Source organism: Fundulus heteroclitus, chromosome 1 (assembly GCF_011125445.2).
Source record: "Fundulus heteroclitus isolate FHET01 chromosome 1, MU-UCD_Fhet_4.1, whole genome shotgun sequence".
Classification (NCBI taxonomy): domain Eukaryota; kingdom Metazoa; phylum Chordata; class Actinopteri; order Cyprinodontiformes; family Fundulidae; genus Fundulus; species Fundulus heteroclitus.
The window spans coordinates 7,816,453-7,833,508 of record NC_046361.1 but is presented as its reverse complement, the minus strand read 5'-3'; the positions used below and the strand labels follow the sequence as shown (position 1 = coordinate 7,833,508).

General features: G+C 39.3%; 1 protein-coding gene across 1 annotated transcript; it reads right to left on the bottom strand.

The window, feature by feature from the left end:
* Nucleotides 1-1,967: 1,967 nt before the first annotated feature.
* LOC105925849 (protein-glutamine gamma-glutamyltransferase 5) lies at nt 1,968-15,904 on the bottom strand. The gene is made up of 16 exons (XM_021316078.2): nt 15,837-15,904; nt 12,233-12,421; nt 10,649-10,885; nt 10,452-10,570; nt 10,198-10,326; nt 9,844-10,021; nt 8,322-8,457; nt 8,102-8,205; nt 7,685-7,924; nt 7,502-7,525; nt 7,355-7,363; nt 6,007-6,042; nt 5,001-5,213; nt 4,677-4,837; nt 3,460-3,599; nt 1,968-2,308 (listed from the first exon to the last, which is right to left on the bottom strand). The coding sequence occupies exons 1-16, from the start codon at nt 15,871-15,873 to the stop codon at nt 2,158-2,160; spliced, it is 2,103 nt and encodes a 700-aa protein (XP_021171753.2). The 5' UTR covers nt 15,874-15,904; the 3' UTR covers nt 1,968-2,157.
* Between the last annotated feature and the right edge of the window lie 1,152 nt (nt 15,905-17,056).

Here is a 17,056-nt window from a genome sequence, read left to right as displayed (position 1 = left end):
AAATTGTAACCAGCTTCGTTACACCAACGTTGCCAGGCCGGAAATATTGTACCGCTGGAAGATTTGAGTTGGTTTGTATGACACCAAAAAGGTTTTCATGATCAGCTTTGATCAGGCATCTTTCAAAAGATAACAAAACAATGTAGAAGGAGCATCAATTTGATTCCATTTTATGTTTTATTTACATTTCATTAAAAATGGCATACCAAAAAATTGGATTCTTCAAGTGAACCATCTTTCTTACAGCAAACAAAACATTCTATGTCATGAACCAGAGACAGATGGACCCAGTATTCAACCAGACAAGCAGAGGTTAGGTGAAAGAACATTTATTTACAAAAATGCAAAAACGGGCATCAGGTCAAAAAGGGGAAGAATGTGTCCAATAACCAAAAATAACAAAAAGCAGTCACAGATGAAACTATCTACAAAAAAGGGGACAGGCTAACTCAAAAATCCAAAGATAGGTCTGATCAGGAAACAGGCGGGCAGAATAAACTCAAGCAGTGGTCAGTTAAACAGGCAAACAAACGTGGAACAGGGAATGCTGGACAAGACTCACCGATAGGGATTGGAAAAACAAACAATAATGTGGCAGATTGCAGGGGGCAGAGGCAGGTATAAGTAAGGGAGTGATCAGGTGAATGGAGTGAAACTAATTACTGCAATGGGTGGAGCTAATCAGGGGAAGGGAAGTGACAGAGTAGTGACTGAGAGGCTGATGGGACAGAAACTAAGACTACTGAGCCAAAATAACCATAAAGACCAAACCCAAGATAGAAAACAAAGCTAAGACTGAACAGAACACAAGCTATAATAAAAACTAATAAAGGAAACCAGATAACTAAAACAGTAAACAGGCTAAATATGAATCTAACACAATACAAAACAAGAAACAGAAATAAACCCTAAGGCAGGAACGCCAACATAACCAAAATAACAACATCTACCAGAACCGAATCGTGACATTCTAATAATTGCTGCCTAGCATTTTGCATATTTCCACGGGTATTTTTGGGGATTTATCTACAAGTCTTGGAATTTCGAGGCCTTCTTGCCGTCACCCTAATCTTTTGTTCCTTCCACTGATTCTCTATCAGATTCAAGTCAGATTTGTGGTTTGAGGGTGCTCCAAAACAATATTACTTATATTCAGAAAAAAGACATTTTGGTAAAATATATATATATAAAAGATGACTTTAAATGTAAATGTGGGTATGAACAATTGTGGTCTTCACTGCACAACTGTAGTGGTAAGAGTACGACTGTACACTTTCAGTGTAAATGGTCTGAGATTTGTGGGAAAAGAAAGAACAATGAGAATGGAAAAAATATCACTATTCACAGACTTTATTCCTATCCTTTAAATGCTGTATCCACCCATCTCTCTATTTTACACCAATGTGAAAAAATGAATATATAAAAAAAATCAACCACCATGGCATGCTAAGCACTCTTCCTCCACAACACTTTGTCCAAAGGTCTGGCAAATGAAAACATACTACCACCTACCCAAGGCTTTTTTTCCTGGGCTTAATTCCTGATACGGCCATTTCTTTTTTTTACCCTGATGATTGGAGTGAAACGCAGCAGGCAATGGCATAATCAACTACTCTGGTTCCTTGAAAGGTTCCTCCAGTGAAGTCTTGTCCTAAAATTAAACCTTAACAGTAAGGACGCAGCGTGCTTTGGTGGTGCAGTGGTTAGTGCACACAACTCATGTACGGAGGCTTTAGTCCTCCAACCTGTGCTCCTTTGCCACATGTCGCTCCCCTCTCTCAAACCCCCTTTTCCTGTCAGCCCACTGTACAAAAAACAAGCCACTAGTACTGTAAAAACCTAAAAAAAAAAATTAAAAAAAATAAAGCAAAGACAGTGATCTAGAGCATGCTGTGACATTGACCGCTCAAAACCAAACAACAGAACCCCACTTCAGAGTAAAATCTGGACAAAGTCTTTTTTCCTCACTCTTTCTGGAGTCGGCCTGCTAAGCTACACAAGCGATTTGATATTTCATAAATGCACTATTCTATTTAAAACTGCAAGTTAGGACAATTGCAATTTAGTTTAAGGTTAGTTTGTTGTAACATAAATCAATTTACAGCATTAAATTGTGACAATAATGAAATAAAATAGTTTTTATAACTCTCTTTGTTGTCACATAACAGACACTTTGTGGTAGCTCCTGGAAAAGGTGATGGAGTTGTTGCTGTGTGACAAAGTAGCCACCAGCAGTTTGGTTCCATGTGAAGTCGCCTTGATGGACACCTTCTGCTCTATCTTCTCGCCTGGCTGAAGGAGACCCACCCTGTGGCACAGAAAGGGAAAAAAAAAAACGTAATCTTCCAATTTCGGCTCAAACACAGAGACAGAGTTTATCTCCAGAGCCCTAAAACGCTTCAGAGATCCAACGGTTTAGCTCAAAAACAGGCAGCAGCTAAAAGAAGGGAGAATAGTGAGATTCTTGATGTTCCACAGTTTGCAAAAGGATAATATTATACCTGTGTTCTGTCACTTTTGTTTAACAGCTGGCTTTCCTTGGATAAAACAAAAACTTTTTAACAAATCTGTCTGGATGATTCAATAGAATTTACATTTGTAAAGGGTCCTGAGAGGTCGTGTTCTGTATTAAATGTGAATATAACTAAACGGTCCTGAATTGAAGTTGGGGTGTCATTTGGCCAGGTGTCCAGGCCACTGTGCTCATAGCACGACCTCTGACCTCTGACTTAGCATGACCTCTGACTTTCTCCCCCTAAACCGAATAAATCACCATTTAAAATGTTCCCCGTCTGAACCGAGATTGGAGCTGGACACTTTGTTATGCCTGCTATGGCCTTGGATGCCTGTTATGCACCTATATCCAAGTTCATCATTAAGTGATGCGATCACTGTTTTTGCAACCTGCGGTGGTGTTCTTTTTCCTGTTCTGTTGCAGATTCCTTGAGTTTGGACATGAAAATACATCAAAACTATATACAATCGGAAGAGAATGAAGGGAATGTTTTTTTCCCCCCTTTTTGCAGTGTGTGTGTGTTTAGCTTAAAGACTTGCATGAACATTGGACCATTGGACAACCAACACTGAACACATGTGTGAGGCATGCAGGGTGCTTTGGTAAAAATGTTTTGACATTATTTTTAAATCACACAAAATAGTAAAAAGAAATAGATTACTTTTCTTTGCCTGAATCCCTTTACTAACATAATTAAGCAGGTGAGGACTTATGGATGTGAAAAATGATCAGTGTAAAAATCTAAAGATTTTTTGGGTTTGTTTTTCTTTTTTTTAAAAAGGGAGGTGTGCCTTGATTGGCAGACATGGAAGCTGCAAGAAAAAAAAAACTCCAGAGATGTACCTGACAAGAACAATGTGCTTGTCGTGAGTACAATGTCGTCAGAAAAAAAAAAAAATTTATTTTCTTACAGTTACTGGATGACTGCCTGTGGATGGACCTACCTGGCCTCCTTTTTTCCCTGTAACAAACCCGATCCCTCCACACTCAGGACGGCGCCACGCATCGGTTTGTCAAGGCTGTTGGTGAAGGTCACATAAACCATCTTCTCTTTCTTTAACTGGACACTGTCTCCTCCTTCAATCTGCAAAACAATCACAAGTTTGACGTTAAAGACAATAAGGCCCAAACAGATTCTCGCTGGAAGATTATTATTTTTTCCTCGTTATAGAACGTGATAAATGAACTGGCAATAAAACAGGAAACTGGAGAAGTGTTCTGCTCTTGGAGGTAGAAATGATGGACAAAAGAAGAGTGTGAGGCTCTACCAATGGTACAGTCATTATTTATTTATTTAAAAATATATATTTATTGGGTTTGAGTTATGCTGTATGCAGTGTGAAATACTGCTTATTGCTTTTGGGAATTTTCCAAAGATGATCACGCAGTGCCTTGCAACCGCTGAGCTTTTCCACATCTGTTATAATGCTACAAATACAATTTTTGGTATATTTGAATTTCAATACATTTTAATGTCATTTTCTGTTAAATTATTATTTTTAGGTTTTATAAATAGAATCCAAAAATATGAGGCATGCATTTGAGGTCAGCCTCCCCTGAGACCATGACGGTATTCCTCTGCCAGATATTCACATGTAGACTGAAAGTTTTTACCATTCTTCTTTGGAACTAGCACGCATTCTATCAAATTAGATCGAGTGAATCCATAGGCTTTATTTATTTATTCAAGTCATGCCAATCTCATGAACACACTTTGATCTACACCATGCAATCATAGCTCTGGCTGCATGTTCTGGGTAGCTGTCCTGCTGGAAGGTGAACCTTTTTGGGCTTTCCTTGTCCAGCTCGCCAGTTTAGCTGGACGGCCAGGTCTTTGTAGGTTTGTGCATGTGCCATGGAAGGATCTATCATTGCTCCATGAGACTTTCAAAGTTTGGGCTGTTATTTTTATAACCAAACTCTGCTTTAAACATCTTTTGGTTCATCAATCCACCAAGTCTAAGATAAAGTAAGATGAGTTTGAAAACATGTTCACGCTACACGTAGAGAAGCAAGATAAAAGTGCTAATTGTATGTAGGTTTCCAAACTCATGACAGGTAAATGGAGAAAGAGTTGTCAGTGATACTCCCTTTGATGTGGTGTAAGGCGATTAGACAAAGACACATTGTTAAATCGATCAAAGGTTGCATGATGTATTACCTCCATCGTTATTGGTACACAGCCCATGGTAAATTCTTGTGCAGACAGGATGCTTTCATTGGTCACTGAGTCCTGTATTACCACCGCTGCATTAACAACACTGTCATTCCCCAAGATGAGCGCATAGTCAGAATACGCGATGGTGTGGTGGAGCGTCAATTCTGAGGGGAGCAAGAAGATGAGGAATGATGAACTGCACATGAAATAGAAATATATATATATATATATATATATATATATATATATATATATATATATATATATATGTATATGTATATAACTACGGTTAGCATCATAATCAGGAAAGTAATCATATTCGTTCACCCTTATTAGGCTGGATGTGAACTTCGTTGTGTTCTGTCCAGAACGTCATCTCTGGGTTGTTGTTATACTCTTTCATCTGAGCGTTGATATTTTCCTTCAGGACTCGCTGGTGGTTTGATCGGTTTGTGACTTTCACACACAAGCAGATGCTTTGGCCTAGTACGGGCAACCCCTCCGTGCTTAGGGACACCTCCAAACTGGGTGACTTTGCTCCTGAGAAACGACAAAGAATTCAGGGAAAGGATCAAAGCTTGTAGACTGGAGTTTTTTTTTGTCAAGTTAAACAAGTGCCGATGTGAAGTGGAAAGCAGATGTCTTTAGACATCTCATAAAACAGGTAGTTTAAGGACAATAAACTACTGATACATTGGAATAAAACGAAATGTACGACTTTTGGTATGTGATGTTCTAGTGGATAGAGTATATGACATACCATTTTTAGGGGTTCACAAACTTAATTGGAAAGCTCATAAAAAACGCCCTACTCTAAATCAATTCAAAACACTTTGTAAAGAAGAAATTCTAAATCCTTGTGTACTTCTGAGTTAATAATGAGGGGATTGATGTTTGGAATGGTGCGTTCACACCGAACGTGTTTTCTGCAACCGGAGCGACAGATTTACATTTTGTCGCTACAGGTGCAACGCTGGAGCGATGAGACGCAAAGCGAGGCAACAGACGCGTTTCTAGCAATGTGACAGGCGACATTTTGGCGAATACAGCAAAACCACAATGTAACTGAGTGGAAGAAATGCACTTTTGTTCTTCTTTGCTGCTACGAACTGTAAAGCATTAGAAATATAAGAGGAGGCAGTTTTGAATCTAGCAGACCAAGTTATTAGCAATTATTGGCGCACACATTTTATAAAGAGTAATGATATTGAGATTTAAATTCAATGACACTGTAGTGTTCTTTAAAAAACATCCTATACAAAGCTGCCTTGAAAACATTCACCAGTGCAGTTTTTTGACAGCACGACAAGCACAACTGGTTCTAAATTCTTACCAACATCTGCAGAACGCGAGGAGAAGGTCATGGATACTGTGAACAAAAAAAGTAATAATGAAGAGGGTCGAACTGCAGCTGATAAACTGTGTGCAACAGACAATGTTGTCTTCTCATAGGGTGTTGTTTTAATAAACATCAGAAGTGGTAACGTTATCAAAATTACTGCTGGTAATTGTTATTTACAATAGCATTTTTAGTAACTTTATCTTTAATCAGTTAAGCAGAATACTTGCTTTAATAAATAGGTACTTAGTCAAATTTAAAAACACATTCATCAGAAGAGTTTTTCCATGCAGTAAAATTTCTGCCACTTCCACTGTCTTCAACAAACCCTAACCGGAACTAAATAAAATTTAACTTGTGTAATACACATTCTGTGTTGTTGGTTTTTTTTTTTTTTTTCAAGGGCATCCCAACAAAACTGATTGTCACTGAATATATTTATTCATTTCAGTAATTCATTGCAAAAACTGGAACTTGTATATTTTATAGTTTCATTACACACAGAGTGATATATTTTTATAAGCCCGTTATTGGGGTTAAAGCTGTTGATTATAGCTTACAACTAACGGAAACCCAAAATTTAGTTTCACACCAAATCGAAATAATGAGAAATAAAAAAGTATTTTTAACACAGACGTGTTGCACACTGAAAGATATGTCCATGTATTGCACTGGATATCCACTCAATATCTAGCCTCTTTAGCTAAACATGACTGTGAGTGTGTAGCTGATGCGTTACACCCAGGTTGCTCTGATAACAGCCTTCACCTCATCCGCGCTGTTAGTCCAGGTGTCCCTCATTTCCTCTTGTCAAATCTCCATAGATTCTCTATGGAGTTTAGGTGAGTGTGTTGTCCAATTAAGAACAGTGGCAATGGATACATCTATTGCTGGTTGCCATTTTACTTCACACTTTTTCCTTCCAGTGAACTTTCCATCAGTCTGAGAACAATCAGCTTCTTAAGCAATGATTTTTTTTTATAGTTAAGCCTCCTTGTTGACGAGGCTGTTGACCATCTGCTGGTCATCCATCAAGTCAGCAGTCCTCCCCATCATTTTCGTAAACCATACAAATAATTTCCGTAATAAAACTACCTTTTTTATTGCCGTGAATATTAGGTTGTCATTAGTTGTGAGCTTTATAATTAAAATTACTACTTGAATGTGTCACTCTGTTTGCAGTATATCTACACAAGTACCACTTTTGGGATTGAGTCATTGAAATGAAGTACGTTAAAGGGCACTTGTACACACAGTTTTTATGTAAAGCTGAAGCTGACGCTGTGATCTTAAAACTAATGACCAGAATGAAAATGATTAAAGTGTATAAACATAATCATACCCATTCTTTCTGTAGGTACGGGTGAGCAGCAGGAGGAGAGGTTTCATGATACAAAAACAAGAAAAGGACAAAGATTTAAGTGAAGACATTTAAAAAGGTCAAATGAAAATTGTTGCTATAGCAATGAAAATATATATATTTGAATACCTCTTGGGTCGTGCCACTGCTCTCCTGCAAGAAAAAAAAACAAAAACAAAAAAAAAAACAAGGCAAAATAACGTTGAAACACGTGCCGAGAACAAAGACAAAACAAAGCATTTAAGGCATTTTCTCTTTGATGTATATTTTTCTTGCCCATAGTTTAAAATAAAATGAATGAAGGCTTCTCACTTTTCAAGCCCTTGTAAGTTTTTGTCAGATTGCATGGACTGTCCGATCCGATGCTTTTGGTGCATATAAGCTGACCCACGGTCTCGGAGTCCACTGTTTGTCCGACGACTTGGCCATTGTGCACAATCAGACGACGAACATCTCCATCAACAGAGGCGTAGAGGAACGGGGTGTCATATAGCACAGAGAGGCAACGTTGTTTGATGGCGGCAACAGGACACGGGCCGCAGCGGAATAATCCTATGAGACACGATCATAGCTACATTTTACCGTGTTTCCTTTCACTTTGACCCCTTTGATAGAAGCATTTTCTCCAAAAAAAAAAAAAATACACTCATCGAGGTAAATCGGTATAAATCGTTTGTAAGAATGTTTAGGAATTCTGAATCAGCAATAATATCCTGAGACTCGCCCTACCTCCACTCGTCTCTTGGGGTGTGGGGTCAACCACCTGCCAGCCATCAAACCCTGGACTGAGGTCTGGTCTCCTCATCCAGCACTCCACCCACACGTGGAAGTTCCTGTAAGCACAGACACACTCGATCACACTCCAATGGTAGATTACGCTCAGATTGGGTAACAAACATAAGAGTCTCTTTCAAATAAAAATACAAAAAAAAAAGCAAGTAACACCTACCAAATGCTGTCATTGGACAAGTTAAGTTTCTCCCCGGTGGTTGTGTAGTACTCTTCAATGGTGGTGTTGTGATCAGTGTCATGGGCTGCATTAAAAACTGTCACCACCCTGGAGGGAATCCCCAGAACTCTCATAACTGGGGGGAAAAAAAAAGGTTTTGCGACTTTGATTTTACTAGAAAAACACTTTTCTCTCTTTTGTTTTCAGAAAACAGGCATGCAGTTTGCTTTACTATATCCTTCATAGAGACAGAATCTCTGTGCAGAAGCCAAGAAAAGCTGGGTGCAGAGCAAGGGTTTTGTATTTCAGTGTTCAAATAATTTAATTGAGTGCAATCAATCAAAAGAGAGAGTGTGGTCCAAACACAGAGGATAACACGTTTTGGTTTTAAGGTGGAACATCGTAACCTGACACCGCCAGATAGATTTGCTTCGCATATCCATCTGGAAACCTTCCGTTGAAGTAATTTTGGGAAGGGGCGAAAATGCTGGTTAGCTGATTGGCCTGTGTTGGTGATAGACAAGCCAAATAAACCAATCAGATCAATGAAGCATATGACGTACTCGTCAACATGCTTCGTCGTCGCTCTGTCACAGAGCGATGACGAAAACACAACCACAAGCCAAGCTACTCTTGCTGCTGCAGGTAAAGGCTCGTTAGCTCAGCAAAGAAATACTCTGTAATTCCGATAAAACTTGCTCGATAGCCACGCTAACGCTAGTTTCATCGGCTGAAGCCGCCATGTTCCTTAGACTGAACTGCCGATCTTCTCGTTGCGTCACACCTTAACCCGCCTCAAAGCCAACGCTGATTGGACGTTCGTTTGGTGAACGGCTCCAAATTTTCTTTAACGGAAAGTAGCCAGACTGATCTGCGAGTGAAACCTTGAAAGCTCGCGAGATCAGGATGGTCTCACGAGGCTAGGAACATCGGGCCACATCTCTACCTTCATAGAACTGCTGAGGGGGTCGTAGGAGTTTGTGGTTCCATTCACACGTTTTGTGGATCTAACAACCATATGCACGGGTATAACACAGCTGGAATCGGGGTCACGTGGGGGTTTAGTTTTTGTTTAAGTGGAAAACGATGAAATATCTTGGTGCCTAAGATAAAGGACAAGATGATTAGATGGATTAGGGCATCACATGCCAAAATGTGATTGTTGGCTCAATATGTTCTGCTGAACAGAAAGCAAAGATCTCCATTTACTGGTCTGTCTGCATTAGTTAAGGATCATGAGGGAAGAAACGGGACCCCAGACACAAGCAGATCAAACGGCCTTATGGAAATTCATGAGTTAGGGCGACGAGCTGCTTTAAAAGGAGTTGGTTGAGATGGGGATGGAGAAATTATACAATCTGGTACCCCCATGAGCCGATTTTATGACCTGAGACACATCTAATGATGGCTTGATAGTATGAACCCGTTTTCGGTTCCAAGTGTAAATTTACATGTTTTGTGACTTCCTTGGATTTAGGAGGCAGACTATTGTGCAAGGTGACAATAGTCTGACAGCGAGTACCTGTGCAGAGGACCGATGCAAAGACCCAGCACTGCCCATAGAGCACAGGCTTGAATTTAGACGAGAGCCACCGATTGAGGATTTCAGCACTGCCGGTCCAATCTGTTGGCTTTACACCGTCACGGTAGTCACCCTGCCACTTTCCAGCCAGAATTCCTAAATCATCATTGCTGTTCACCTTTGACAGAAAGAGACACATGTATGAAGTTCCTGTAAAGATTCACAGCAACTTGCTCAAGGATACGTTTTGGTCATGTTTAGTTATGAATATCAGTAACTTAGAAGGATATGGCACATGTATTTTTATGATAGGTTCTGCTTATTATTCATATTAATGTACTTGTTTTAGCTTACCATGCCACAGAGGACCAAAGAGAGGTAAACCGGGTCTGCTCGTGAGATGTAGTCACTGTGGCTGTTTTGTTGGTGCTGTAGGCTGACTTGCAGTAGCGCCAGACACGCTTCCAGGACGCCAGGCTCATACTGCTCAAATCCAAGCACAAGTGAAGTCTTACATCATTCTCTTTCTGCACAAGTTTTGATCTTTTTAACCTTTTTGTTGTGTATATGCGTGTGTGTGTGTGTGAGTGAGTGTGTGTGTTCCCCACCTGACCAAACGACCAGGGCCGACGTTGAACATTTGCTGAAGTGCCACAATACACCAACCCACAATCACTCTTTACGTACTCCTCTATCAGCGGATCGTCCGGCATGTAAACTGGATCCTCTGAAATGCGACAGAGCGAGTGTTGAACATCTTCAACTACATTAAAGCAAGTGTGGGAAACGAATAACAGGGACTCACCTCTCAGCCAAGGGTTGCAGAGCAGCGCAAATGTCCCCGCTACGTAGGTGTGTTTGTGCCGGATTGTCTCTATTTCTACCAGGAGCTGATAGACACCCACTGAAGATAAAACCGGGGAGCAGATGTTGATGCTGACCGAAAGAGCGTGTCTGTCTCTGGGATGAACTGTGGCTGACCATCTGTGGAGGTTTGACCATTCCTCTGAGAACACAACTGGGATCCTCTGTGCTAGTCTGCCTGCACATAGAACAACACTCAGAACTCAGCCCCAAGTAACACTGTAGAGTTACATGTCATTTTGAATGAATGTGTTTAATAAAAAAAAAATTCTGCCTCAGCCTCACTCGGCTCATTTCTCATTTCTTATTACCAGTTTTGTTATAATTTTATCATAAGGAGAGAGCAATAAATCAAACGACATAAAAAATTCTCCTCTTCCATTCTTGACCACAAAAGACCAAAGGATTCTGTCTTTGAATGTCATATCTTGAAACTGGAATCAAATAAGCACCTGCCTTTGTTTTTTCAAGATCGGTTCCTGGTCCAAAAACCCAGCTACAAGAATGTGCACAGGAGGGAGACAGCTTGTTTGCTTAAGATTACATTTACCCGCTAAGTAGCCAGAAAACATGATAGTAGAAATACTGTCATCCAAATTCTGTTGTAAATAAAAGTTTTATTAAACAAGAGTTTTTTTCCCCTTTTTATCTGAATTGCTACAGGAGTAAAATAAAATTTATCCATTTTAACAAATCTGTACTAATTTATTAATCCATGAGTCACTTTCATTAGTCAGTTCTAGCTCAAGTCTACTCTGCATACCCAGAACCAGAACCAAACATGGAGAAGCAGCATTTAGTTCTTATGCTCCACTCATCTGGAACAAAGTCCCAGAAGACTGTAAAATGCTGAAAGTTTCTTTAAATCAAGGTTAAAAGCCTGTTTGCTTAGAGCTGCATTTGAATGTTAATGTTGAATTCAAACTGTTGTAGTTCACTGAAACGTCTATAGATTAAGTTTGTAGTCCAGTTTATCTTGACCTGCTGCTACTATTCCACTGCAACATGCTTTCCCTCGTATGTTTTCTTTTCTCATGCTCTTTATCTACATCACTTTGAATTGTCTTGTTACTGAAATGTGCTGTATAAATAAACTTGCCGTGCCTTTCAGCCATGTTTTGGGTTGTAACCCTAACCCAGTATGTCGGGTCTTGACCACGACCCCACTTTGGAGCATTAAAAGGAATGTGTTAGGAAATTGCAACAAATTTGGTTGTTTTTAATCCAGCAATTATTAAAGAGACCCCTGGGATAAATTTTCAATTAGTCCAAAAAAAAAAGAAGAAGTAAAGAATGAACAAAATTCAAATAAAATCATCTTTCATAAAGGAAACATACCTTATCAAATGTGAAATAGTTATTTATTTTTACATAGTAGTGTATGATATTATATGATTTAAACTGAATTAAATGAAAACTCTTTATCATCAAGAAATATGGTATCGACATGGGTATAATTGTCATATTTTTGGTTTGATTAAGTTGTAGAGTTGTGTTTTTACGCCTTTGGTTCTATTGTTCCTACCTAAGCGGACCAGCAGCACCAGCCTCTCAGTGTGGGGTTTCCATGCCCGTCCGCCAAACAGCAGAGTTACTTTAAACGGTTTTCCTCGTCGTACCACCAGGTGAGTTTCACTTAGCCCCTGGGTCTCATGGGAAATGCTGTTTTCTTTTATTTCAAGGTTCACCAGGCTCAGCTGAAGGTGGCTCTGTCCTGTGAAGATGGAACAGGAATGAAGGGATTGTGTGAAAACCATCTCACACGAGTAACACTTACACATGAACCAAGGAAAGCATCTGTTCAAGCACAGCAGCGGAGGCCACCATTTCCCAAAGTGCTACTAAAGTCGCCGAAACAGATGCTCTTTGTGCAGGTGTGAGGAGCTACAGGGTACCTCACACAGTCACAGCATGAACACACGGGTTTAAGTTCGTATTAACCCAGTTCTGAAAGATCAAGCATCTCGGCTTTTCACAGACTTCTCTATGAAGGGAACAGTGGTAGCAAATTACTCAGTTTTCCAATGATGTAAAATAATCAACATTGAATTATATTAATGAATTTAAAAATCTTATCAGCAACAATATTAAATGGCTCTGTCTCATTCTTATTAGCACTAAGTAAGAAGCCTGAATAATTTTTCTTAATCACCAAACTGTGTTATTGCATAACTTAAAGGAACAAGTGAAATTTAATAAGTTATAAAATATGGTTATTTGAAGAATCTCAATATTTAAAACTTAATGATTGCCATGGAACTAACAGCACCAAAATAAACAATTAGTAATCGCACTAATCCATTTTAATTATCAATTAAGTCCAAAACATAGCATAAACAAGCATAAAATAAGGCCTATTTGAAATAAATTTATGAAGGAACTTAATATTCTAAATATTTGCCGATTAAACCCCTCCTTTTTCAAAACTTTATCAGTCTCTCTCCTGTCTGAATATTTCAACTAAAGATTTCACACATAATTTGGATTGTTGTTATTTTTTCTGACTTAAATCTGAGGGACGGTTTGGAGGAAGGAGGAATCTATAAGAAGGAAAGCTTCCTTGTAGGTTCTGACACCAGAAGGAAGCCTTAGGCGAACTTTATATTCCTTTGCTCAGGGTCTTCTTGTGTCACCTCTCAGTGAACTGATGTGGATCTCTTCATCCCCACCAAGGAGTATAGCTACAAAAATTACTAAAAGTCTTTGACGTATTTTAGAACTTATTTAAACTGCTGCTTCTCTAGGTTTGTGAAAAAGCTAGCTGTGCTGTAATGTTAAATGGAGACCTGGCTTCATGCGATTCAGTTAATTATGTTTTACTTCAATCCTCTTCTACTGAGACCTGCACATGCTCTGCAACAACAGAGAGAGGTTGGTTTTCTCTCTCAGGGCTACAAAAAAATAAACCATCATTCTGTTCTCGCACACCTGCTTTGGGAGTTCTTGCATGTTGTTCTTGGGCCATCCCCTGGGCAGGACGTTTTTCCTTAGTGCCGTTCTATGACTATCATCCAAACGCTGCACCTATCCGGACTTCCCAAGGATTCTGGCCCTTGAATTCTTTGGAAGCATAAAAGGTTGTGGCCGAAAATAATTTTGTATTGCCTTTACAATGCTGCAGCTAGCTTAATTTTTTTTTAGAATCTCATCAGATGAAGAGAATAGTTTTCCACTGCTGTTGTAAAAGTAAAGTTGCCAAAACAAGGGAAGGCTCCAGATGCAGTAGTATAATAAGTATAATAAGCTAACTTTACATCAGAGATGACAAAAATCACATGCGGGGTTCCCCAAGGGTCCATTCTAGGTCCCCTCCTTTTCAATATCTACATGCTCCCTCTTGCCCAGATAATAAAAAAAACAACATCAGCTACCATAACTATGCAGATGACACATAGCTTTTCATCACCATGTCACCAGGTGACTATGAACCTGTTCAGGCACTGAGTAAATGCCTAGAAGAAATCAATACGTGGATGTGCCAAAATTTTCTTCAGTTGAATAAAAACAAAACAGAAGTAATAATTTTTGGACCAATAGAAGAGAGATCAAAAGTTAACACACAGCTCCAGCTGCTTCAGCTAAAAACCACAAATCAGGCTCGAAACCTGGGTGTAGTGATGGACTCAGACCTGAACCTCCAAAAGCATCTAAAGACAATTACAAGGTCAGCTTTCTATCACCTGAAGAACATTTCTAGGATTAAAGGACTAATGTCTCAGCAGGATCTGGAAAAACTAATCCATGCGTTTATTTTTAGTCAAATTGATTACTGCAACGGTGTTTTCACAGGTCTGCCTAAAAAGTGGGTCAGACAGCTGCAGCTGATCCAGAACGCTGCTGCCCGCGTCCTCACTAAGACCAAGAAAGTAGAGCACATCACCCCAGTTCTAAAGTCCTTACACTGGCTCCCTGTATCTCAGAGAATAGACTTTAAAATCCTTCTGTTAGTCTATAAATCCCTAAATGGCTTAGCACCTAAATACATCACAGACTTGTTATCAGTGTATCAACCCTCCAGACAACTAAGGTCGTCTGGCTCCAGCCTACTCTGCATACGTGGAATCAGAACCAAACCCAGAGAAGCAGCATTTAGTTCCTATGCTCCACTGATCTGGAACAAACTTCCAGATAACTGTAAAGGTGCAGAAAGCCTGAGTTCCTTTAAATCAAGATTAAAAACACATTTGTTTAGGACTGCCTTCAATTGTTTTAGATAACTGAAACACCACAATTTTTTATGTTCTATTTTCTATCTACATTTTATTCCTACTTGCTTTTATTCTGTTTTATTTTGCTATATTTTAATCATGTAAAGCACTTTGCATTGTCTTTGTACTGAATTGTGCTATATAAATAAATTTGCCTTGCCTTGCCTATTGTACTGGAAGTTTGCCAGTGTGTAAGTAAATATTTTATTTGATTTCATGGATATTCGATTTTTTTCGAGGTTTTTATGGTGCATGATGATAATATGTTACTGCTCTATGACGGAGCAATATTTGCACATAGAACCGCATATCCTCCATGTAGTAGTGAGAAAAATGTTTAACCATTTAAGATCATTTTTTACAAACAAAATAAAAAAAAAATGTGTATATAGTACAGATGTCCACGTAGTAAGAAGAGCTACTGTAGCTGTTTCTTTTCTTTGCTTTTCACCGCTATAGGTGTAAATAGCTGTGCAGGCAGTACTTGCAACAGGTTGAACCTTGTTATCTTCGTGTCAATCTAAGGATGGGGCATGACACTAAACCGGAAAGGTAAAATAGCTCAGAAAGAGTAAAAACTATGCGTGACATTTTGTCCTTTCTGTCACACACACCCTTATAAAAGTCAGCGAGGTTGTTTAAAAAAGGAGAGGGGAAAATGCCTCCATAGAGCTGTACTAATACTTTCTTGGTGAAAAATACGTTTTTGGAGACTTTTGTCATATCAAAAAATAAGTTTAGCTGCATTCTCATACATATTTCACACAAACCATTTTTCTGAAAAATACATCAGTTAATCAACATTAGAGAGTGGTTTGTCTTTAAATTACGTTCATGCTGTGAAGCAGAGCGTGAGTTAACAGAAGTTGGCAGGTTAGAAAGGAAAACCAGAGTTGTGCCGGATTGGCAGCATGTACTCACCACCGGTGTTGTGTATTACTTGTTGCTTGTAGTCCATGATCTGCAGGAGTCACAGGTGAGCGAAGAAATGATGAGCATGCTCCACCCCCCCACTTATAACCCCTTCGTTGTCTCACTTTTTTTGTGACCATGCCTTAACCAATGGGGGAGAGGCAGGGTATGTCACGGATAGGTCCTGAGGCTGATTGCTAAACAGCGGCTTTACAAGTGAAGTGTTGACTAGATCTGAGGTTCCAAAAGTAAAGGCAGAATCCCATGTGGAGAAGTGGGGTTGGTTAGATCAGGGGTTCCCAAACTCATCAGCCTGCAGCCCCCAAAATAACACGGCCTGAGACCGGCGACCCCCTTTATGGTGGGATAGGGGGTCCAAATCTTTTTCTTTTATGGAAATTAAGAGAATAAAGCCATAAAACTGCAAGAATAAAGTAGTTATTTATTCTTGTAATGTTTTTTTATATGTCTTGTAATGTTTTTATACGTTATTTTGACATATTTGCTGTTAAATGATCATAAATTTTGGAGAAATCAAAACTATTTTCCACGAATAAAGGCATCCATTTGCAATATGAAAACAAGTACATTGTACAGTTGGGAATTTGGATCATCATTTGGATCGTGACCCCCACATCGTGTCTCATGACCCCCACTTTGGGAACAGGCACACTGGGCTGCAGTTAAAGGAAACATTTCATGGACTTGCGAAAGTATTGTTACCCCTTGTTTTGTCACAGATTCTCTACTGGATTTAGGTCTGCACTTTGACTAGACCATTCTAACACAGGATTATGCTTTGATCTAAACAAGTTTATTGTAGCTTTGTTCTGCCCAACACCGTGCTTTGCGTATAGCCTTAATATAACATATGGTGTCATGTTATCATGTTAATGTTGTGTCCCCTTAATAGGCTTGCAAACAACACTATTCTTATCGCCCCTCTTCTGTAAGAGCCAGGTTTGTGGAGTGCACAACAAACAACTGTCCTATCTACAGACTCTCCTCCCTAATCTGTGAAGCTTGTGGCTGCAACGTGACAAAATGTGAAAAAGTAAAGCGATATGAACATTTTTGCAAAGCACTGCAGGTCTAACCAAAGTGCCGATATACAAATTGCATTTTATAAACGGTATCCCCTTTCCCAACTGTATAATTAAAGCAACAATTATCATATTTAGTGCATTTAGTATCGTATGCATCTGATGGAAGGCATCCAAGAAGCTCAA